Here is a 26,204-nt window from a genome sequence, read left to right as displayed (position 1 = left end):
GCACTATTTCGTTTGGATAATTGATTATTTGGGTTAATTGATTTTCTCAGGGGCTCAGAGTTTTCTGTTCAGTCTGCTCCCCATTCAAGAGACTAGGCAGCAGCACACAGGGCGCGAGCCCCCGAACCCTGCTCCCCAACTCCATTCCCACCCACTTTCTATCCCCCATCCCACCCACCCCACTCCCCAACCCCGTCCCCCACCCACTGCCCGCCGCCAACCCCACCCACCAGTCAACGCCATCCGCCCAATCCCATCCGCCCAACCCTGTCCACCCCCACCCCACTCCCTGTCCCCCACCCACTGCCCGCCCCCAACTCCACTCGCCAGTCAACCCCATCCGCCCTGCCCCCAACACCACCCACCCCCAACCCCGCTTGCCCACCCACCCCCAACCCTGTCCACCCCCACCCCGCCCCCCCATTTCGTCCTCCAACCTCATCTGCCTCCACCCTCCCAAGCCCAGCCGTCCCCACCGCGACTGCCCCCACAACCCTGTCTGCCACCATCCACCCCCGTCCACCCCCACCCACCTTCCGACCCCTGTGCGCGCCCCCGTCCCCCAGGGCAGGCGAACTGGACACCAACAGTAAGACCGCTGCTGCCTTTTTGGGGTGAGTCTCCAAATAGCGCGCGCACACACACAACTTCTTACTGCAACTTTTTGAGAGTTTCCACCTCTGCCCTGTACAGGACAATGTTAGAGAGATTATCTGGCGAAGGGGGGTTCAGGGTTCACACCTATGTAGAACTGTGTTGGGGGAGAGAGAGAGAGAGAGGGCGGGAGTTCAGTCGTTTAGAGATGGTGCCTGGACTGTCCAGGACTGTTCTTGGCAGCATTTCAGTGAACTGAGTTCATTTTCAATCATTGTACCTGTAAACAAAAGACGCGATCAGGACTGAAACAGCTTTTTGACGGAATGTTTCTATCGAGACCTTGAGATCCCCTTCAGATAATCCGAAATTCGGATAACTGATATTCGGATGATTGAGGTTCCTCTGTACTTCTTATCTTCTCCCTACTTCTCAAATTTAGTGCATCACATGTCGCAGCTGTAAATTTCATTTGACACCTCACAGCGCAAACAGTTAATTTGCGTGTCACCTTGAGGTTAGTTGTATTAGTCTGCATGATTAACCATGCTCTTTATTTTTGCATTGTCTGTAAGTTTCAGTATTGTCTTTCCTATCTGAGTTTGTATCACTTTTACAGAGATACCAGTAGTGATCTTAACAGGAAATGCTGGGTTGGCATCTCTGCAGTCCAAAATAACCTCTTTTTAGCACAGTCTTCTTTTTGTTTTTTAGTCAACCTCACCCTGTAAAACTGTGATCCTTAATTTTAACAACATACTTCTTATCTATATCCAATATTTCTCCATCATCAACTCCTTCCATTATTTCTTTGAATGGTGCTTCCTGCAATTTAAGCAAAATGGAATAAGTTAGCCATCTTTAATTTTGAATCCTATTTCATATTTGGAAGGATTTCAATATCAGTGACCCTATGAAGGACTTTACATTTGGCATTGAAACATGACTTCTTTTTTGTAACAGTTGTACAGTCTTAAAGATCAAGCTTCACTCCCTTAACTTTTCAAAAAAGGGATCGATTTTTTTAAATTTACATATGTTTCTACAGCATTACAGCTGCAGAGCATTATTTATACATAACGAATAAACTAATGGATTAACATTTGGAATCTGCAAGTTCATGGAACGATGATCTTGGAATGAAAGTATATGTTCTAAGTAATTTTTGATTATTTTTAATACCCATAAAATATCATCCATGAATACCCTTTAACTGTACTGAGAACTGAGATTGAATTGCGGTAGTATTGTAGTGACTTTTAAAAAAAAGTAAACAAAAAACATATAATTAAGAAGCGTTGACCTGAAAGCAACTGTATAATTTACTCTCAAGCTTCCCTTCTGGTGACTCAGCATACAGATCTGTTGCCACATAATGTTTGAGGCATTGAATAGTTCATTTCTGTAAAATCTTTCCATCTTGCCTGATAGTATAGTTCCATTGTGGAATTTCATTCTTCAGAAGTGCACATCTTCAATTGCAGACACTTGGCTCATTATTTTTCAAACATTAAAATCTAAGGATTGAAAGTTGTATGTGTGTAGTCTATTGATCTACATATTTAGCAGGTGAAGGTTTCCACACAGGGGTGTGCAAACAGCAAATACTTCTTAAAATACTTTTCTTGCCAGAATATCTTAACTAGATTCTTTATCTTTCACATGGGTGCTAACTTGTCCTCCCTTTGAAATCTGACTGTTACCCAGATATATCACGGCCATGGAAATAGTGGATGGGTTGGTTGTCATCTTACAAAAGTTAATTTAAGTTCAATGCCCTGCAATATGTTCTGGAACTGTCTCAGTCGATTAGAGGGTGGTGAATGTAATCACACTGTTTACAACTGGAGGGAGCGAGAATTACAGACTGGTGAGCCCAACATCAGTAGTATGTACAATAGTAGAGTCTATAATAAAGAATAACAGGACCTTTGGAAAATATCAGTAGGGGTTAGACAAAATCAGTGTGGAACTATTAAAGGGAAAACATGTTTGACAAACCTATTGGAGATGTTTGAGGATGTATTTACTGGAATAGATGAGGAAGAACCAGTGGATGTGGTTTATCTGGATCGTCAGTACCACATAAGAGGTGAGTGTGCAAAGTCAAAGCACATGGGTTTGTGGTTAATATGATGGCATGAATTGAGACTTGGTTAGCAGACAGGAAACCGAGAAGAAATGAGTTTTTTTGGAGAGGAAGGCAGTGACTAATAGGATAACAGAGGGATTAATGTTATTTCAATATCTATCAACAATTTGGAAGGGACTTGAATGTGAAATTTAGAAGTTTGCTGACAGTGCAAAATTAGGAGGAATTGTGATTAGTGAGAAGGAAGTAAAAAGGCTTCAAGATGATTTGTACAAGTTGGGTGAGTGAGTAAATACAAGGCAGATGTGGTATTATGGGGATAACTGTGAAGTTATCTACGTTAATCGGAAAAATAGAATGGCAGAGTGTTACTTAGATGTGAGAGATTGGGAAATCCTGATGTCCAAAGGGTACTCTCGCTGAAAGCAAACGTGCAGGTGCTGCAAGTAGTGAACCAGGCCATTGGTGTGTTGAAAATGTGTTGCTGGAAAAGCGCTGCAGGTCAGGCAGCATCCAAGGAACAGGAGAATCGACGTTTCGGGCATAAGCCCTTCTTTAGCCTTCATCCCAAAAGGGTTGAGTACAGCAATAAAGATATCTTGCCACAGCTGGAGTAATCTGATCAAGTTTAGTCTCTTTGTCTAAGAAACGGTAGACCATAGAGGGGCGTCAGCAAAGCTTCTCCAGACTGCTCCCCAGGGATGGCAGGTTTGTTGTATTAGGAGAGATTGGGTCGACTTGGCCTGTACCCAATGGAGTTCAGAGGGATCTCACTGAAATGTACAAGATTCTGCCTGGGCTGGGCAGTCTGGATGCAGGGATGATGCTTCCCTTGACTTGGGGAACTAGAACAAGGGCTCACAATCTCAAAATACTGAGGAGAGCATTTAGGGCTGAGGTGAGGAGAGATTCGTTCACTCTGATGGTGATGATCCTGTGGAATACTGTACATCAGAAGGCTGTGGAGACAAATTCACCTAATAGATTTAAGAAAGAAATAGATTTCTAGACCCTAAATGCACCAAAGAGTATGGCATTGAGATAACCTTCCATCCATTATAAGGGAAGAAGTGTGGATGTTTGCTGATGATTGCACAGCACCTATTGTGACTCATTGGATATTAAAGCAGTCCATATCCAAAAGCAGTGAGTCCTGACCAGGCTTGGGCTGACAGAAAGCAAGTGACATCCATGTCACACAAGTGCCACGTGATGGACATCTTCAATAAGATAGGATCTAACCATTTACTGAATATATACAATGGCATCACTATCACTGAACCCCCCAATTATCAACATTGTATGAGACCATAAAAAACTGAACAAGAATAGATCATTTGATCACAAGGCTGCTCTGCCAATCATTGGGATCATGGCTGATCTAATATTCCTCACATCCACTTTCCTGCCTTTTCCTTGTGACCTGTTGATTCTCCTATTGATCAAGAATCTTTCTACCTCAGCCTTAAAAATACACAAGGACCCTGCCTCCACAGCTCTCTATGGCAAGCAGTGCCAAAGATTTCACTACCCTCTGAGAGACAAAACTTCTCCTTATCTCAGTATTAAATTAGAATCCATTTAGGCTGAGACTATGCCCTCTGGTCCTAGATTCTCCCACGAGAGGAAACATTCTCTTGGCATTTGCCCTGTCAAACCTTTTAGGAATCCTATATGTTTCCGCAAGATCGCCTCCGATTCTTCTAACCTCCAGTGGTAGGCCTTCACTCATTAGACAGTCCCTGCATGCTGGGGATCATCCTAGCAAATCTTCTCTGAACTGCCTTTAATGAAACAATATCTTCTCTTAAATAAGGAGACCAAATTTGCTCACCGTATTCCAGATGTGATCTCACCTGTACCTTGTATTGTTGCAATAAGACTTCCTGATTCTTATACTCCAAACCCCTTGAAATAAGGTCCAATATTTCATGAGCCTTCCTGATTACCTGCTGCACCTGTGTGCTAGTTTCCTGTGTTCCTGGGATTGTGACTGACCAGATATTGAACTGGACTAGCAATAAACAAACTGTGGCTACAAGAACAGGTTAGAGGCTAGGAATTTTGCAATGAGTAATGCACGTTTGACTTCCCAGAGCACTGTGGGCAAAATGGATATTTGTGCTCCAGTATTCTCTGTACACTATCCTACCAGACATAAATCAGAAGTGTGACTGAATATTGCCTGCTTGCTTACATGGATGAAGCTATAACAACAATGAATAAGCCAAGACAAAGCAGCCCATCTGATCAGAACCACATCCTTTAACATCCACTCGCTCCACCACCAAAGCTCAGTAGCAGCAGCGTGAACCATCTATAAAATGCACTGCAGAAATCCGCCAAAACTCCATCAACGTCACTTTCCAAACATATGACCACTACCATCCAGAAGGACAAGGGCAGCAAATACATGGGAACACCACCACCTGCAAGTTCCCCTCCAAGCCACTCACTGGCCTGTGTACATATGAATTATCTATCACTGTTTCTTTATTGTCACTGGGTCAAAGTGCTGGAGCTCCCTTCCTCATGGCATTGTGTATCTTTCTCTAGCAAATGAACTGAAGTAGTTCAAAAAGGTAGCTCACCACCTTCTTGAGGGAAATTGTGATGGGTAATAAATGCTGGCTCAGTCAATGATACCAACATTCAATGACTGAATAGAAGAAGATGGAGGATTAGGCATGATCATATTGAATGATGAAATAAACTCGATTGGCTGAATGACCTACTCTTACTTCTATGTTTCGGTGCTTTTATCCCTCAGTTTCTATATCAAGTGGTTAGTTAATTTGGAGAAAGTGAGGAGAAAGTTAGTTAATTTGGCTTGGGTGGCTGAGTTTGCAGTGCAGTGATTCCAACAGCATGGGTTTAATTCCTGTACTGGCTGAGGTCACTATGAATCTGTGATTTCTCAACCTCAACCCTTACCTGAAGTTTAGTGACTCTCGTATTCAGCTCGCCACAAATCATCTGTTTCTGAAGAGAGAGTGTCATATGGCCCTCTGGTGAATTTCACATTACACTCAATTACTTCTATGAATTATTTCTTTCAATGGAGAGAATAGCCGTCAGTGGAGATTTATTTGCCACATGAAACCTAAAATGAAGATGTCAGCTACATTACCTCCTTAATGGTGTGGCAGTAATAAGCTCTGTCTCTTCAAGCAGTGTTAAGTGTGCCCACACTGCTTTTCATTAACAGGATGCACAAATGAGACAACGTTCCTTGAATTAAATGATGCTTATAGGTAATACCGCAAATAGAAATCAATAGCCATCTCTTAAAAAGACAGGATGTTATTCAGGGATATGGAGTGCAGGAAAATGGAATTGAGGAAATCATTAGCCATAATCTAAAATGAAAGTATAGGCTTCATGGGCTAAATGGCCTACTCCTGTTCCTATGTGCTGTACATTGCTGAAAGCTCAACACCCACATGAAAACAACAGAAATTGTTTCAGATACAGATGATAGAGCTCCATTAGAACAGTCCATTGGATAAGATATATTTTATAAGAGTAGTAATTTTTCAAATGGATGTTAAATTGCAATGGACCAATGTCCATTTCTCCAACATGTAATCCAAACAATTGAAACATAGACTGGGCTCTTCCAGCTTGCAGGCTAAGTCCAAAAACAGGATAGCTTAAAGGAGGAAACATGTACCCTGTGAAGATTGGAAAGCCTGCAAGATCTTCAAGCAATCAGGCGGTCGGATGATGGAGAGGTTTCAACTAGAATTGGGGCCTGAGGTAAAAAAGTCCTGACCATCAAGAGTTGCTGACCAATCCAAGGCTGGAAGTTCCAGAAGTCCTAACAATTCCATCCCCAGCGACAGGCTCCCAGGATGGACAATCATTCCAGGGAAAGCTTTTTGTTGCTTGGGTGTGATCTCATGGGATTTGGAATTAAGGGCAATGGGGTATGTCTCAGGGACCATCCCACATCCCCATGTTCAGTCCGTTGATTCTGCAGACGTTAAAGTAGATGAAGGGACTCTCCAACTGACAGCCTTCTGCACACTCATTAACTGATTGGATACACCAATTCTTTCTGGTCCTACCTGGAGCTGAAACAGTTGCAGCCCCGGCAGCACAAGGCCCTTAAGTGGTTTTTAATTGACCACTTAAATGTCTCAGTTACCCAGTGGGATGAGACCTTGGCCCATAACCTAATTTGAGCAAAGGTAGAAAAGTTCTGGTTCATCCCCATCCTACCTAATGATGTTTACTTCTCACCTCTGTGCATACTGCCTCCGATTCGAGAAGATTCCATCCGAGGACTTAGAATGTGTATTTTTGAAATAATTTAATTTATAATAAGACACATGTATCATAATGTTAATACCCTATCCGGGATTATGATATGTTTTTATTGTAAGCTGCCAGTTAAGTATTTGATAGTTATTTTGAAATAATTTATCCAGGTGTATCTTTATGGCATTACAATCTTCAAAATACTGGAGTACCAGTGTATAGTGCTCCCTTTTTGTCACAAAAGAAATAAACACTTTTAAATTGATTAGGAACTCTTTATTTTCATGTGGTTTTAAGTACAAATGCACAGTCTAACTCAATATATGGAGTGCAACATATAACACTGTGCTTCTGAATGTGTGATTTGAGCAAATTTTCACATCTTTAAGATTATTTTGTTTCTTTTCTTCGTAAGGGATGTACTGACGGGAGCTGTGTTCGGTTGCATTGGGGGCATAATCCTGATATATCTGTCCTATTCATTTTATAAAAAGTGGAGAATGGATGAAAGACTCCGAGCATTCTTAAGGTACAAAAATCAATAGATTGTTGGTATCTTTTTTAAGTTGGAAAATTAAAGATCATGTTTACTTCAATTTAAGAATTGATGGGGTCACTGTAAATGTAACTGTCCTTTATTTTCAAAATTTAAGTAGATTTTTATATAGTAATGATATCCCCAAATTTTATTCCAGTCCTGTGCTTTCAAGTAAAACAAATCTGAATTTGTAACTTCTAACAGCAATTACTCATTAAATAAATATATCCAAGATTTTTGTTTAACATGTAAATTTCAATTCATTGGTTCTATTAATGTGAAAGTATTATTACAGTTAGAAAGATACTGCTAGGATTCCAATAAATATTCTGGACCTTTCGCTTCTTGCACTTTCATCTCATTTAACGGAAAGGTATGAATGTATGTACAATCTATCGGATGTTAAGTTAATTACAAAGTAGGAACATAGTTAAGACTTACAGTACAATCCTGAACCATAATAGATAAATCTGAGTGTTTTGTCAGTATTTTAAATTTGAAGATGTACTGTTACCTTGAAACAACGTTAAAATCTCTATCCAACAGATGCCAAGAAATAATCAATATCAGATAAAGAAAAATTGACACCTCGTTTTCTGATATTACAAAAAGTGAGATTTTCACTTGAGAAGGCGGAAGCTTGAGTAGGGAGATCTCCTGAGGCATAGTGTGGGAGAGTCATAGAGCACAGAAACAGACTTTTCAGTCCAATTGGGCAGACCTGAGTCCTGATTATTGAAGGGAATGGAAACGATGTGTGAGTGAAGCCCAGATTGATTGTCGAGGAAACGAAAGTAGGTCAACAGTGAAGAATGTTTAAAAATGACATGGATAGGGTGTATTTTAACAATGAGTAAAGATGTGCATCCAAAGCAGTGCCTAAGCAACGGGCAAAAAAGTTAGAACCAAAATGCAATTTAAGGAGAAATGTATGATATGACTTCAGATATATGTGAGGAAGCTATGCCCAATACTTAAAAAGGAAGCAAAAAAATGAGATCAGAAACATTGAGAAGCAAGTCTGAATAAAGATCGACATCAGAACTAATGAAAATAAGGGCTTTTCGAAGCTCAGACATAAAAGGCCAGTTAAAGGAGGGGTCAGCAAACTTGGAATAGAAGCAGACTCCTATAATGACAGCAAGAAAATAGTGGGTATACTTCCATGTTTACCCATGTTTTTATCTTAGAAGATAAAAATGTGATTGTGGGGAACTCTAAAGAAGAGCTAGAACAGTCATTGTTGGAGATAAACTTTCAAAAGATAACATGAAAACATGCTAGAAATAGTAAATAAATAAATAAACCTTCCATATCTGGATACTATACACTCCAGATTAAATTGAGCAAAAGATAATGGAAGCACAAAATATAAATTCACAAGAGTCTTTTGAAATGGGAATTGTGCCAAAGAAATGGGAGGTGGGAACATTAAGGTCAGGTAAAGTCATCATAGTCTTACGAGATCATAGGACTGCACTCTCAGAGAGAAAGGACTGGTGGTGATTTAACCTGAGGGTCACCTCCCCTCAGTTAAGGGTAGAGTTTGGAAAGGAGATTCCTTCATGATGAGCGGATACAGGAACTGAACCCATGCTGTTGGTGTCACTCTACATTGCAAAGTGGCCATCCAGGCAATTGAACTCATCAATCCCTACTCAGAATGAAGAAAAGTGTATCAGGAAATTATGTCTTAATTTTACTTCCATAGAGTTAATATATATAGGTGACATTAACGTCAACTTAGCAAGGCATCTGGGGTAGCCAGTTTCTGGAAAGGGCAGGTTGGGGTTAATTTCTTTAAAGGAATCAAAGCATGTGGGGAAGGAGAATGCCATGAATGTGAAATATATATATCAGGTGACATTGAGAAGGTACCACATGTCAGAAAGATCATGAGAGTGAACGGATATGGTATTAAACCCAATGTAATTTTACACATGTGGTGACAACTTATGGACAGAATAGTAGAAGAAAAGGTATTTTCCAATTGGTAGGATTTGAGTAACATTACATTCATTGTTAAAATTACTTTTAAGGGATGTGAGCATTACAAGGCCAGCATTTGTTACTCATCCCTAATTATTTTCGAACTTAATGGCTTACTGCCATTTTAGAGGATAGCTGAGAGTCATCCACATTGCAATGGGCTTGACATCAAAGCAGACAGGATTCAGATTCCCTTTCCCAAAAAAAATTCATAGTTACTATTCCTGAGACGAGCTTTCAATTCCAGATTTTTCTTTATTAATTAACTGAATTTGAATTCATGACCCCAGAGCAGAGCCTGGATATTTGAGATGGTTAATCTCATAACCTTATACTGTACATGTTACAGGAACAAAGGATTGCCATCAGAGTTAGCTGTATGAGAAACTTTATAAGAGACATTGTTAACGGAGTGAACAGAAAGTTTGAAGATGATGTTCAATGGTGGAAAATATAAAATTGTATTTTTGTAGGGGAGTGGAGAGGTGAAGAACATGAAATTTAAATATACTCGCACATAGTAAAGATTGTGAGCTGAGAGATGTCCAAGTGAAGAGATATGGGGGTAAACTGATGGTATCTGGTTGGTTATTGGCTAGACAAGTAATGGAGCTCAATTGAAAGTAAAATTGGGTGAGATATAAAAATGGCTGGATGATCCCATCGCACCAGTTTTCCACTGACAGGAAAAAGCTACATTTACCACACACACACACACACACACACACACACACACACACACACACACACACACACACACACACACACACACACCTCGCTGGGCATTTTCCCCAGAATTTGCATCTTTAAAAGGGACAAAGCAGATTCTGATTTCTGTGTATGAGACAATAAAATATAAAAGCAAGAATCATGAATTTGTACAAACGCTTATTTCTGCTGATTGTCAAATTAATAACAAGGGGGAGAAGCTAAATATTACCAACAAAAGACAGTGAATGTTGTTAGAAAAAAATTCTGTAGGGTTTTCATGAAATTGGAGTAATGTGGTCTGTGACAAATGGAATATGTAATTTAAAGAGATTGAATAAGAAAATGTATAAAATCGTGTGGGAAAGGCCAGGAGATTGGGATTAGTTGAGCTAGTTTCAGTTAAACATCTGCACTGTAATTTTTATGGTCTGGCCTATACTCAAACATCTTACAATGATCACTTTAAAATTGCATATGTATTTATGTAAAGAAGCTTGAGAAACCTTTAACTGGTTGTGTAAATTTGTAAGTTAACATTTCAATCGTAATTTAATGAAAAGGATATATAAACATGATTTTTGTGTACTTTAGAAGATGATATGATTGCTCTAAGTTTATAATTTCCTGTTATTTGTTTGTGTAGTAACACACAGCATTACTAATAGTTTGGTTTGGACACTTGTATATGGTGATGGGTTTCCGGTTGACCAAAAAAATATGGATTATCAACAGAGATGTGTCACAGATGTGCGTTTCAAGTAATGTGTGGGTGTACATTTCAAACACTGGTTTACTTTACCAACTTGTGTTTTACTGTCATCCCAGTCATTGTTATTGGCAAGCAAAGAACATTTTTTTTTAAACGTTTATGCCTCAAACTACAGTGCCACCAGTAGTGAATTTGCCAAGAAATATTAGGTCTTGGATTCAACTTGTATGCTTGGCGTCAAGAAAAGCAAATACAGCAACGGTGCCGTAAAACAAGCTTGTGGCTTTTCACCTTAGCAATAAACCTGAAACCTTGTATTTTATATTTAAAAGCAGTTAGGATATTTTAGTAAATTTGCTAACGTGCTAATAATGAAAAAGGAATTTTGCTCGATTGAATTAACTGTCTATAAACTGATATTTGAAGAGTCTAATTTCAAGATATTAATATTGAAAAGTTATTAGATTTTCTTGACGTTTCAATATAAATTAGAATAAGGTTACTTTGCTTGATTTCCTGGACAAAGACATGATTTTATCCTCAGAGGTTGTCAGGTTGGGGGGGGGGGGGTGATCTTTCAGTTCTGGAGGCAGGTAGGCAACTGAAGTAGGTGATCTTGTGGCACCCCTGAATGCTGTCACCTTCTTGCCTCCACTTGAGGTAAGTTCTAGGTGGAGAGGTCCAAGACTTCTGCCGTGCCACCAGCTGAGGCATTAAAATCGTCAAGTATTGACCACTTTGGGCCTTCCCCAGCCTGAACTACAACGACCTCAGCTCCACGCGCGATAGAAAAGAAATGACCCACCCAGTGACAAACCGGTGTGAGCAGACTGTCAATTTGGATCCATAGATCTGTGCATAATAAAGGTGCTAATCATGGGCAGGCCTTACCTACTGAGATCTACATCGGTGCTCTTGTTTATTATATTGAATAAAATTGAATTGAATTTGCTTTATTGTCACAAGTCCACAAATGAGTATTGTAAAAAGTTTATTAGTCACCACTTGTACAAAGTGCTACCTCAAGTACAAAGGTACTTAGGTACAATCCTTAGTTACAGCATAGAGAAAATTAAGAAAAATTGCATTAGCTACACACGGTATGACCATAGGTCAGAAAAAAAACAAGAAGCAAAGTTAAAAAGACAAACATCATAGTATCTCTCCAAAGGCTCTCCGCAGCAGACCAACACAGTGGGCCTCCATGTGGTCGGATCACTGGCTGCTGCCACACTCCGCACTGGGCTGCTATTCCCAGGAAGAAAACAAAGAATAGGAATAGGCGACATGGACAAGCTCCGGCTGGAGCATCCTCCCCACCCCCGCCACTTTACTAGACAAATGTACATCTAAGCACCTCCCTGAACCTAGAAACCATGCTGCTGAGCATGAATGCTACTGGTCTCTGATAGATTGACAACTCTTAGTAGGTGGGGATTCCTAGTGCCTCCTAGTTCTGGATTCACCATTAATAGAGAGAAACCACATGCACCTTCTCAAGACCATTCAGGATCTTGTACACTTCAATTAAATCATCCCTCTCTCCTCTAGACTCCAGTCGAACCCAGTCCTGCTTGTTTATATTTCCTCCAAAGACAAGCAGCTCATTCCAGTTATGAAGCTAGCAACTTCCTCCGATACCCCTCCAATACATTTCTTGAATAAGAAGACCAAAATTAAGCCTAGTGGAAAAATATCTGTTAGGGATCTGAGCAAAGTGGGTTTTGGTGAAGTTGTAGAAGAATCAGATGAGGAATCTGGTGAGGCCGACCTTAACATGAGGAGGAGAAAATGAGGACTGCAGATGCTGGAGACCAGTATCGAGAGTGAAAGGCTGATGAAGGGCTTTTCCTCGAAACGTTGATTCTCCTGCTCCTCTGATGTTGCCTGACCTGCTGTGCTTTTCCAGCACCACACTCTCGACACTTAACATCAGGAGTATCTCACTGCATCTTTTTTGTGCTCGACCAATAGCGAGGAGAATTGTCTGTTTGGGGTGATTATTGCTTGTTAAGCTCCTCGTCAGTGGTCAAACTCACATCAACAGCCAAACAAGCTAAACATTGAACTGAACAAACCAACATGGAAATTAAACAGGGCTTCTGCTCTGAAGGATTTCCATGTTGGACACCAGACACCAACATCTCAATGTATCAGCTACATGTGGCTCAAGGATATTGGCATCCAAGATATCTGTGTTATAGAACACCTCCGACCCACTTAGTGGTCCTTTTGCACTTCAATGCTGAACCTTGGGATGAACCAGTAACTGTCATTGTAATGCTGCAGCAACAACATTGTGTACTCAGGGACATACATATGGGTTGGATCAGGCTGCTAATCTGGCCTCTTCATTTGCTGTCATTGTACTCGCTGGCCCTGAACCTTCCTGGATGTGCACAGCAGCCCTGCCTTTCATTGCATTGCCTTGGCTTTTTGAGTATTGTCTCTCAGCCAGAGATACCATACTGAGATTACTTCTGTCTTGCCTTGCCATTTAGTGCACACACAAAAGAAGTAGGTTTGTCACAGTTATCAGCTTTCCTCGGGCAAGAGAGATGGCCTTCACTCAGGGGGTCCCAGCACAGCCAGTCAAGAGGAGCCTTCGATCCCAGTCTCGGGAGTTAGGAAATAGTTGAAGCAATGGCTAGAGTCAGGATACTCTCCACACAAGGGCTGAGGAGCAGAAAGCCACGCTATCCGCCACACTTCCTGAATTTGGACTCATCTCCTCCTGGAATGAGAGAGGGACCCATATTACAAAGATGAAAGTGGTTGGCACAGCTGTTACTTGTAGTGCAGGTGGGCAGATATCCTGAGTGAGTGAATAGGCAGCACAGAGGGCACACAGGGGTAGTGGTGTCAGGGATTTGGAGTTGGTGAGTATAACTGAGGGAAGGTATTGCAGGCAATATTGAGAGTGGTGGAGCATGACCCCTGGCGGGAGGTGGGTGTGGGAGCAGAGATGGAGAGAGTGTGAAGCATTAGAGAGAAGATAGTGCCACTTTTGCAGATGGAATGGAGAATGTCTACTTCCTACCATACTTGGCATTCCTCTAGATGGCTATGACTGTTTTAGCGCTGAAAATATGTTGCTGGAAAAGCGCAGCAGGTCAGGCAGCATCCAGGGAACAGGAGAATCGACGTTTCGGGCATAAGCCCTTCTATACTGGTGGCAGCCTCCGACCAGGTTGGCATGGTATGGTGTCATGGTCTCCAGTGCTAGACCTGGGGTAAGAGGAAATCACACCCTGTCTGCCTTCTTTGGGGCACGAACTGTGCAGAGCAGAACTGTACTGTCGGTGCTTGACAGGGTGTACAGTGAGATTTTAATGATGGTGGGGGCACAAAGAATGTGAATTCCAGGATATCCATCATGCAGCCTGCTGTTCTGGGAATGATGGTGGTAAGATGTGGCCAGAATCTCTCTCTCGCTGCTGCTCTATAAAAAGCTACTGTAATACAGTTTCTTTTATATATTCTGGAGTCTGGCTCCATTGTTTCTCCAAGCTGGATAGTTGCAAAGTCTAGATTAGAGTGGTGCTGGAAAAGCACATCAGGTCAGGCAGCATCCGAGGAGAAGTAAAATCGATGTTTCGGGCAAAAGCCTTCATCAGGAGGTTGCAGGCAATCTTCCCTTATGCAAAACATGCAACTTCTCTCACAAATCTAAACTAAAACAGGAGATGTGAGTTTCTTGTTGCATGAGTCAGTTGACTAGTTTCAGTGTCTTTAGATAAAATAGTTGAGTTGCTTTCATTTATTCCACCTTGGTTTTCTGAACTTGCCTCTGTCTGTGGTCAGGTGATCATTGCAGCCATTTTACATATGTGTTTCTTCCTTTGTTAGAGACAATCTTATTCCATGAAGGTCTCAAGCATTAAAATCAGTTGAGAATCGACAATTCATATTTTACCCCTATCGTGATAAATATTAATGTTGCCCCTAACCACACACACAATGCTGTAACATTTCCTTCCAGGTGTATGGGCTGCTGGCAAACCTTAATTTTAAATATTTCTTTACATTGTGGGCATGGAGAGCAGTGTCCCTCCAACCCCCCCCCCCCCCCCCCCCCTCCCCAACCCCGGTCAAAGGGTCAATAACAAGGGGGCATTATTTTAAAATGAAAGGCAGGAGATTTATCTTTTCCTCAAAGTCCTATATGGTCAGATGTAATATAAAAATCTACTCTGTATTTCTACAAAGCATTTCAATTGGTTTAATTGGAGCAAAGTTAATGCATTAATTCCGTTGATCCCAGCTGTATCTGATCTTTGCTTTTGAGATGATGTTTAATCAGGGATACCATTATTTACACAGTGATTGTCATCACACTGTAGAGCAATTGTGTACGTACTTAATTTCAGATACAAGGTTGTGCATTTTTCTGGCCTCATGTAACTTTCCAGCCAGCTTGGAGGCAAATGATGTATTCTCATTCCATATTTTCCAGTTAGTGACGCATTTGTGCTATCAGTTATGTTGTATCATTCTGTTGTAAAGGAACCTCAATTTGGCTTTTAATTGCTTGCATTTGTCAGATTTGAGTATTCAACAACCGTTAAAATATTTATAAATGCTCTGTCATTTGAGAAAAGAGGGAAGTTTGTGGTGTAATTTTGTTTTCTGGATGTTTTCAGCAGTTTATTTAAGCATGTTGACTTTCCCTTTGATATTTGCCAATGATAGTTATTGTAGTGTGCAAGCCAGCATCAATAAGACACATTGATGTGTCAGAGCATCCTTACCTGCAGGGTAATAGCACCATATTTGGGAGAATTAAGAATTCTAAATTTTTTTTGATGGTCAACTGTAAAATATGTTATAATAAAATCATAAAGTACAGAAGATTCAGTCCATCGAGTCTACAGCACCAAAAATATATTACTATCTCCACTAGTACCTATACATTTCTGTACTAGGCCCACAGAATTGAATACTATGACATTTCAAGTACTCCTTGAAGTACTTTTTAATGGTTGTGAGGTTTCCCACCTCAACTCCCCACCCAAGTAATGTATTCCAGATCCCACCACCCTCTGGATGAAAAGATTTTTCCTCAAATCCTCTCTAAACCTCCTGCCTTTCATTTTAAAATTATGCCCCTTGATATTGATCCTTTGACTAAGGGGAGCGGCTGCTTTCTTTTCATCTTGTCTGTGCCTCTCATAAGCTTAAACACGCCTATCAGCCTCTCACCTCCAACCTTCTCTACTCTAAAGAAAGCAACCCAAGCTTATCCAGCCTCTCTTCATCGCTAAAATGCTCCAACCCAGGCAACATCCTGGTGAGTCTCCTCTGCACCCCCTCTAGTGCAATCACATCTTTCTCATCGTGTGATAACCAGAACTGCACACTGTACTCCAGCTGTGGCCTAATCAAAGTTCTGTACAACTGAAAAATGCAAGTTTATGTTTCATCTTAACTACACTATTAACCTATCCTGCCACTTCCAGGGATCTGGATAAGCACCCTAAGATCCCTCTGTGCTTCCTAGTACCCTGCCATTCACTGAGTGCTCCCTTGTCTTGTTCTTTTTACCAAAATGCATCAGCCCACATTTATTAAATTTCATTTTCCACTGAGCTGCCCATCTGACCAATCTATTCATATTCTCCTGTAAACTAAAATATTTCCCACTTTGCATGACTAGGCCAATCTTTGTGTCATCCCAAACACACTTATCATCATCCCAAACATTCTTATATACATATTTTAGGAATAAACAATAAAGGACCCAGCACTGATTCATGTGGCTCCAGTCATACAAACAGCCTTCCACCACCACACTCTGTCGCCTGTTATTAAGTGAATTTTAGATATAACTTGCCAAGTTAACCTGGATGCCATGAGATTTTACCTTCTTTACCAGTTTCCCATGTGGGATCTTGTCAAAGACCTTGCTCAAACCCACATAAACTACATCAACAGCCCCATCTGAAATAACTCCACAGAGGCTGCTATCCCAGCACCAGGGTACCCTTTATTTACATGTGGAAAGTCCTCGACACTGATCCAGCTTCCTCAGAGTGAGCAGAACCTCTCACACTCCTGTTTATGTCTGTTAGTCACAGATCCCTGATCGGACCAATCAGGGAACTCATATTCTATGCGGTCCATCTGGCTGACCTCATTACAATCATTATACCACCCTCATCAAATCACTTGGCCAACTCTGAAAAAGTCCACTAGAATTGTTAGGCATAACATCCCTCTGACAAAGCCATTTAACTATCTCTGATCAAACCTTGCCTCTTTAAATGTAGATTAATTTTCTCCTTCACTATTTTCCCAATAACTGATAGAATGTTAGATGTTAGAATCACTGGCCTACACTTTCTTGCTATACCTTCATCACCCTTCCTTTAAAGTGGAACCACATTAGCAGTTCTCCAGTCCTCTAGAACCTCTCTTGTGGCCACAGACTTTTTGAAAATTTGATTCAGGGAATCTATTTTCATCCCTCTTCATCTATAACAGTCTGGATTGCAGCTCATCCAGACCTGGGGATTTGTCCACTTTTAAATCTGCCAAAATCTCCGATAATTCCCATATCAGTCTGCTCAAGAGCTTCACAGTGCATCTCCTCAAATTCTGTGCTTTAACCCTCCTTCTCCAAAGTAAAGATAGATGGGAAGTATTTAACACTCGATCAATGTCCCCCAACTTCAAGCACAAAACCAAGCAGCCCAACCCTCTGGACGATTGGCAGGATTTGAACCTAGGTCCTCAGAGCTTTACGTGGGTTGCTGGAGTAATGGATTAGAGTAGTGCTGGAAAAGCACATCAGGTCAGGCAGCATCCGAGAAGTGGGAAAATCAATGTTTTGGACTAAAGCCCTTCGTCAAGCTTTTACCAGAAACGTTGATTTTCCTGCAACTCAGATGCTGCCTAACCTGCTGTGCTTTTCCAGCACTACTCTAATCTTGACTCTAATCTCCGACATCTGCAGTACCCACTTTCGCCTTGCTGGAATAATAGTCAAGCAATAATACCACTAGATCATCACCTCTCAGTCTAGTCAAAATTACAAGATTCTATTGATTGTAATGGATTAGCAAGATTTTACAAATAGTGCTCACATTATGCTTCTTTGCTGCCCTGTAAGGGAGAGCATAATGTTCATTTCAAATTCTAGTGTCTATTTGATGTCATAGGTGAAGTTACTGAAATAAATTACATTATCTCTCATCTGTCAAATATATTGAAGTAGAGTTTCCACTTTGTTCTATTAGTTTTGCACCACATTACATTTATATCGATCAGAGCAGCATAATAATTACGGCGCTTGCTGACCTTTCACATAGCTTCAATGTTCAATTCAACTGAATGAGACCCCATCTACAAAAGTGGCTATGCCTTGAGGTCAAAATGAGAAGATTCTATTGATCTTGACGGTTTGGGAAGGCTTTTCAAAGCTTGCTCGTTTCCTTAGGCTCACAGGTGCTACTGGGATGAATTGTATTTAAGAAAGTGACTGGTGTACATCAATTAATGATTAATTCAATAAGGTTTTTAAAAATCATTTCCATTTGATTTTAAATCAAGTTATTCTTGCTAAAAATGATTCCTTTTTGGTGAAAAGCAATTCTCAGCTGTATAAATCAAGCTACACCATATTACTGCTCCTAAATACATCAAGATACATGTTTTTATAGGAGAATATAGACAGTTGGATTTAATATGTCACTGGTACGTGGATGACTTTACAGTTGTGATTACGCCATGAATGCCAATGGAAACCAAATGGATACAATTTTGAATCAAATTTTCAAATGAACTCAAAGAGGAAATTCTACCTCAATATTTTCATATAAGGCCATAAGACCATAAGACATAGGCAGAAGTTAGGCCATTCAGCCCATCGAGTCTGCTTCTCCATTCAATCATGGCCGATAAATCTCTCATTCCCATTCTCCTGCCTTCACTCTGTAACCCTTGATCCGCTTGGCAATTAAAAACTTGTCTATCTCAGTCTTAAATATACTCAATGACCTGGCCTCCGACAGACTTCCGTGGTAATGAATTCTATAGATTCACCAATCTCTGGCTAAAGAGATTTCTTTAGCCTTCCCTTCGAAAAGGTCTTCCCTTTACTCCAAGGCTGTGTCCTAGGGTCTTAGAGTCTCCTACCAATGGAAACATCTTCCCAACATCCACTCTGTCCAGGTTAATCAGTATTCTCATATGGTGTTCTTGATGCAAACTGAATAAGCATAAAATAAAAAGTGAAAAGTAGTTGACAAGACTTAGAGTCTATTTTGGGAGATATAGATCTTTATTGCATTTATAAAGGATACATAAAAAGCCAGAAAGTGTTACCTGTCTTATCTCTCTTTCCTAAACAGACTTCGTCGCAATGTAGAAGTGGCCCCTTATTTCATTTTTGGAGAGAATGAAGAGAATGCTGGGTGACCTGTTCATCGTCCTGAAGAGACTTATGCACAATGTAATTTTAATGCCTTATTTGCACATTCTACAATTTGGATTGTTAACGTCATTTATCCAGTTAAGCTTGTTTCACAGAACTCCACTGGGCTTTAAAACAGGATTACAGAGTCACGGAATACTTTCAGCACAGAAGGAGGACATTTGTATCTGTGTTGTTCTCTAAAGAAGTGGTTCAGTAGTGTCACTGTTCTTGTATTCTCACCATAACCCTGCATTTTCTTCCTTCACAGATAATAATGCAGTTTCCTGTTGAAAGCCATGATTGGATCTTCCCCTACCATGTTCCCAAGCAATGTATTTCAGAACCTAAACACATGCTCTGTGAGAAAGCTTTCTCCCATTGGTTCTTTTGCCAGTTTTTAAAAACAAGTCTGTGCCATCTGCTTCTTTATATATTCCAGTGGGAATGATTTCTTCTGATTCTGTCCAAACTCATGATTTTTAGCAATATAAAGTCTTCTCTGAAATTTTTCTTCCCCAAGAAGAACAGTCCCAATTTTTCCATTTATTTCTGTAACTAAAATTCCTCACCCCTGGAACCGTTATTATGAAACCCTCTTTAATGCCTCCACATCATTCCTAAATGTATCACCCAGAGCTGGACACAATATTCCAGCATATGCAGGTTTAGCATAGCTTCCTCGCATTTCAACTCTATACCCGTATTAACAAAACCAAGGATGCTGAATGCTTTATTAACTTTCTTAACTTGTCCTGTCAGCTTCAATAATTCCTGCACATAAGCTGTCAGGACCGTCTGCTCCTGCACCCTCTTTAGATTTGTAGACTTTACCTTACTTTGTCTTTTCATAGTCATAAGACCACAATGACTTACTTCAAACTTCTCTATTAAGTTTCATCTGCCATTTATGTACCCATTCCCCAACCTGTGTCTGTCTTTTTGATGTTCTACACTATCCTCTTCATGGTTAAAAAGACTGTCAAGTTTTCTATCAGCTGCAAGTTTTGAAATTGTACTCTACATTCTGATCAAGGTCTTAAATCAGGAACCATGAGTCTTCGGCCACTCAACTATAAACCTTCCTAGAGTCCAAAAGTACTCATGAAAACAACTTTATGTTTCCTGGCACTCAGCTAATTTCTTATTTGTGTTGCTCCTGTCCCTTTTATTCCATGATTTCTAACTTTCCTCAGAGATCTGTTGTACAGCACTTACTCAAAAGCTGACATAAATAGAAATACCTTCATCAAACATCTCTCTTATCTCCCCAAAATCACAAGCAAGTTAGCTAGCCACTATTTCTCCCCCACAAATCCATGTTGGCTTTCTTATATTCATCCCTATCTGCCAAATTTACTATTGATTTTGTCTCAAATGATAGCTTCTTCACCACTGAAGTCAAACTGACTGTCCTATAATCCCTTGACTTATCTTTATACCCAGTCTGAAGAAAGGTGTAACATTTGCAATTTTCCAGTCCTCTGGCACCACCTGCGGAATCTAAGTATGATTGGAAAATTGTGGCCTCTGCAATTCCTGCTGTCACTTCTCTCAGTATCCAGAGACGCATTTTAGCTAGACCTGGTGCCTTATCAACTTTACAGGTAGTACACCCAATACCACCTCCAATTTTAGCATGATCTGCAGAGCTTCTTCTTTGGTAAGGATAGATAAAAAGTTAATACCTTAGCTGTACCCCTTGCTGCCATTTGTAAATCTCTTTTTTGTTTCCAAACTGGCCCTGTTGCCTTTTTTACCATGTTTTCCTAATTATATACCCAGAGAGACTTCTGCATTCCCCTTTATTTAGCTGCCCCTCTTTTATTATACTGTCTCTTTGCTTCTATAGTTTTTTTTAACTTCCCTTCTAAACGTCTACACTCAGCCTGGGTCTTGGCTCTATTATCCATCCGAATTTTGACATAACACACTTCTTTATCTTCACCTTACTTTCTATCTCATTTGTCACAAGGAAACTACCTTTCCCTTAATATGCCTTAATTGTGCCTGAATGATGTCTTCTTTAAAGGGAGCTAGTTGTTTAGTTACAGAGTCTGCCATTCTTTGATTCCAATTTATGTGGGTCACAATGAAACACCACTTTTGTCAGAATTCAGGGTGAATATTGGTTTGAGAGTCGGATTCCTTCTTTCACTCAGGACACTACTGTGCCCTTTCTCTGCATAGTCCTAAACTACAGCGTAACCATACTCATTACCGTGCAATGCATAAAGCTCTAAGCCTCGTGGATATGCTGCATTGACACCAGCTGCTTATTTTCATTTTCATTTCTTTCAAGCTCTGATGTGTGTCTGGTCCAGTTCCTGATTCTCTCCTCAGATAAGCAATGGACCCCAAGCCTAGCCTTCACTTTATCTTCTCCCTGGTCCTTCCAATTTCTCCCTGTTCCATTCCAGCACTAGATTCTCCCCTTCAGAAACAAATCAATTTATTTGGTTGCAAAAGAAACAATTGGAAATATTCATGCTGGGTTTTTGATAGCCGCCGAAAGCCTCTTTAGATCTGTATTTGCTCACTACAATGCTCACAATCCTTCTGTTTGCAGTTGCTTTCAGTCCTTTTGTGAATCAAGACATTCTTCGTACTGAGGGTTTTAACTTCTTAACATTTTATTGAAAGAGGATTCTTTCTATTGAGCTCTCAAGGTTGATAAGTGACATTTTGTAACGTGTCTACTTCTGTAACTTTGTAAAATCAAGCTAAATAATATTATCTACTATGATGAGATGGAATTTCTAATGGACTAATTGTAATGTTTCAAGTGCTATTGTCTTAAAAATGTGTTCATTGAATGTGGGCATTGCGAGTTAGACAAAAGTTTGTTTACCATCACTAATTGCCCTCGAGAAGATGGTGGTAAGCTGTCTTTCTGAACTGTTGCAGTCCGTATAATATAGTCATGATTTGGAGATGCCAATGTTGGACTGGGGTGTACAAAGTTAAAAAGCACACAACACCAGGTCGTGGTCCAACAGGTTTAATTGGAACCAGTAGCTTTTGGAGTGCTGCTCCTTCATCAGGTGGTTGTGGAATATACACAAGTTGTGGAGTATACTCCACAGCCACCTGATGAAAGAGCAGCGCTCCGAAAGCTAATGCTTCCAATTAAACCTGTTGGACTACAACCTGGTGTTGTGTGATTTTTAACTTCATATGATATAGCTATACCACATTATGGTAGCGAAGAAGTTCCAGGATTTTGATTGAAGGAATGGCAATACAGTTCTGAGTCAAGATAGTCTATGGCTTGGAGGGGACTGTATATTAGGAAGGTTTCAAGTTCAACTACTAACCGACTACATTAGATTTCATCTCGGGCAATACACAAGAGCCAGGTAAGAGGAATTAACTAGGGTTTTGCTCCAGATTTTTACTTCATGTTCCTGTTTTTTGCAAAAAGAAGCACAGCCAGGTATGGTGACAATTGGGCACTAAACTTGTGCTTGAAAATGGGTAATTGAGGAAATGGTGGGGGTTGGTGGGGGATTGAGTTTGATCCTCTTAACTTCACGGAAGTTTCAGGGACTGATGAGTCTTGTGGGAGTTTTCTTGAGGCCCAGATAGGAACCTCTTTCCCATGTGAAAATTAAGATGATTAAAGTGGAGGCTAGTTTGACATTTTTAGCCTACAAACAGTATGCCTAGAGGAACCTGTCATAAAGGACGCCCAGATTGAATCTGTAGGTGGAGGGCCATTAATGCGCTGCAGATTCAAAGGTGAACTCCCTTTTAAAGGCTCTTTTAAGAGCCTAATTTTCAAAAACAAGCACAAGAGCAATTGGTAAGGTTACAGCATGTACTAAAACTTAGAACTGGGAACAGTTAAGCCTGACACTCAGTGGGTGAACAATTCTTTCTTAACATAGTCCTATATTGGAGGAAGTACTTCATGGCAGAGTTCATCTGAAAGCTGATGGATATCAATAATCAATATTGATACACTGGGATTGTCAGCAGAGCTAAACATTGGTGTCTTGTAGGTGTTGCAATTTATATCATCAAAAGGCTTCATTTTTGAAGTAATTATTATTAGCTTGCTATTATGCTAGGCTTTGGAATACCTTACCAAACTTTGATTGGAATCTATCCACAAATATGTAACACCTCTCGTGGTTGCAAAATTCCTAAATGGAATGAATATGGTTCTGCAGACTGATGTCTGGGGTGAAGGCTGAATGTTTTGTTGAAACACTTGCAGGACAGCAGTGACCACGTATAGAGGTAATATCTTCATCCCAGTTAGTGAATTAACAAATTACTCAGCATGCATTGGCTAAGCATGTGAAAATTGCTTCATCATTGAAAGGTATTTCACTATATGCTGTTTTCACATTTCCAATGAAAGTACAGATCTGGAGAGAATGTGAATGATGTGAGGTAGTGCAGTGTCTTCATGCTGTTTTCAGATTGGCTCATAACTGTGTGCAGGTTGAGAGCTGAAAGAGATCACTCAGTCACTAGCAAAAAACATGGTCAATAAAGTTAAGAAAATTGCTGACAAAATCACAAGAATGCACATTCGGAAAAGTGTGATCTGTAAGAATTCTATTTAATTAGTGACTATGAAATAGTACAAAAAGTGGCTGCAATTATGATCTTTTGACACTTCTCAAAGAGCAAATTGAATCATTTGATCTCAGTAATTATTACAGCTTAGTCAGCTCACTGTAGAGTACAGAGATGTTGGAAAAAAAGTTTAACAGGTAGCAAAGATAAATTTAGCAACAGTCCCTGCAATTACCTGAGAAGGGAGGGGGAGGTTAAACATTGGTGAGGTGCAGTCAATCATTGAAGAGTGGGTCAATGGGTTGTACAGGCGAAGGGCATTGGGTAAGGGTGGGGATTAGGTGGGCAGAGATCCTGGAGCTGGATAAAGAATCCTTGTAGGGGGTTAGGGAAGGTGTGCGATTGGATGTCTCAGATATAGAGTTGGTACGATACAATACAATATCCTTTTTATGGTCACATGTACTCCATCGTAGTCTTTTACAATGTCTGCCTTCTTCTGGCGACATCTAAAGTACAAGTACTTAGGTACCTTTCTTTGATACAGTAAAGGCATAAAAATAGTTGCATTACTTACAGAGTTGAATAATAAATTAAAAATAGAACATCATTAAAGGGTTGACATTACAGAAAGGTAGGAAATTTCAAATAGACATTACAGTGTGACAGCTCAGCGCAGGGCCTCCACTCATGGTCTGATTGCCAGTGCCAGACCCCAGCCCATTCCGTACCAGCACTCAGCTGCTCCAGGTAAGTGCCAGGACTGCCTCTTCCATACCGGGCTCTTTCCCCATTCCCTGCTCCGGAGCTGTTACCCCATTCCCTGCTCCGGGGCTGTTACACCATTCGCTGTTCCGGGGATGTTTCCCCACTCGCTGGTCCACGACTGTTTCCCCACCCCCTGCTCCGGGGCTGTTTCCCCACCCCCTGCTCCGGGGCTGTTTCCCCACGTGCTGTACCCAGGCTTGCTGCCCATGCGGTTCTCCATGGCTCACTGCTCACAGCAGATAGCTCAGAGAGAAGAAGGGAGTCAAGATTTAAAGTCTGGAAGCCAGAGTGGTACAGAGATTGGAAGCTTTGTGGTGAAACCGTAAGCATTAGGGGAAATCCTGTTAGAGAGCTACCTTTTTTAGGAGGCTCCTCAGGCAGGTGCATGGTTCCTGGAGGGAGGTATTGGCTCCCAGGTACAATGGAGCACACGTGATGATAAAAGGACATTGTATTATATATATCTCCCATCTCCCACTTCTATACCTGAGGCATCCAATCCCACACCTTCCCTAACCCTCTATAAGGATTCTTCATCCTGCTGCAGGATCTCAGCCCACCTAATCCCCACCCTTACCCAATTCCTTTCCTCTGTACAACCCATTGACCCACTCTTCAATGATTGACTGCACCTCACCAACATTTAGTTCTACTTTTGTATATTGTTTAGATGTCTCTTTGGGTAACTGTGACTTGTCTCTCTTTCTCTCTCTCTCTCTCTCTCTCTCTCTCTCTCTGGAGGTAACTATGGACTAACTCTGGTAGGTTTCTGCAAAACTCCTTTTATTTATACACGGATACATTCTGCAGGGCAAAGTAAGTGGCTGTCATTCTGGTACATACTGTTGCTTCTCCCTTTGTCTCTAGAACAGATCTATTATTATCATCATAGACATCACTATCCCAATAGCTCTACAACTCTTTAGACGCTTAGCTCCTGAACCTACCAAGTCTTCAGTTTAATGAAGGTGCTAGGTTTCTCCAGTGTCAACAAAAATCTGAATGACAGTGAGGCTCAGCACCTTGATATTTGTTAAGCACAACAAGGTGATTAATTGCCTGACAGCCCCCACCAAACAGGATTTATAGAGTATTTTATTATACAGGTGTGCTTGGATGATGTCATTTCTGACCAGTGGACTTACTTATGAATACAAGAAACATACCTGATCCAGTCATACACACAACACAACGTTTTAGATTGGCCAATGGAAAGTTGAGCTCTTGTTGCCTGCTTTTCAACGATCCTGGTTCACTATGCAGTTTAGTGCCACATGGTCTTTCTCTGATGACTGGCATGGTAAAAGAACAAAAATGGGTAATTTGTTTGAAAGCAGACCTAACTACTCCTGGATTCCACTTTTTCAATAGAATTTCTTGTGACCTACACATTTCATCAGTTGCTTTCTTGAATGCAATTCAGATGAGATTTGAAGTGTAATGGCAACACGTTATGATTTTAGTTAAATTCAAGAAATTCTTGTACAATAAAATTAGAATTGACCTGAGAAGGAAAAGATCAGATATATCACATATTTAATAGATGCTGACCTGACTGAAGTGCAATTGGACATAATGTGAATATGGAAAAGTGATG

General features: G+C 40.6%; 1 protein-coding gene across 3 annotated transcripts in view; it reads left to right on the top strand.

The window, feature by feature from the left end:
• LOC122549391 (uncharacterized) overlaps positions 1-26,204 on the top strand; it is a 124,351-nt gene that overhangs the window by 87,645 nt on the left and 10,502 nt on the right. The window contains exons 5-6 of one of the 3 annotated variants that reach the window (XM_087988889.1): positions 7,365-7,478; positions 19,248-19,348. In XM_087988889.1, coding sequence (XP_087845015.1) covers positions 7,365-7,478; positions 19,248-19,314 — 181 coding nt within the window. In that variant the 3' untranslated portion in view covers positions 19,315-19,348. Of the gene's footprint in view, positions 1-7,364; positions 7,479-19,247; positions 22,131-26,204 lie in introns of those variants that run through there. The other 2 variants (XM_043689139.2, XM_087988897.1) reach the window with 2 other exon arrangements.

This window comes from Chiloscyllium plagiosum, unplaced genomic scaffold, assembly GCF_037043375.1.
Source record: "Chiloscyllium plagiosum isolate Xiang-an unplaced genomic scaffold, Cpla_swu_hap1 HiC_scaffold_1, whole genome shotgun sequence".
Taxonomy (NCBI): domain Eukaryota; kingdom Metazoa; phylum Chordata; class Chondrichthyes; order Orectolobiformes; family Hemiscylliidae; genus Chiloscyllium; species Chiloscyllium plagiosum.
This window is presented reverse-complemented; position numbering and strand designations above follow the sequence as displayed.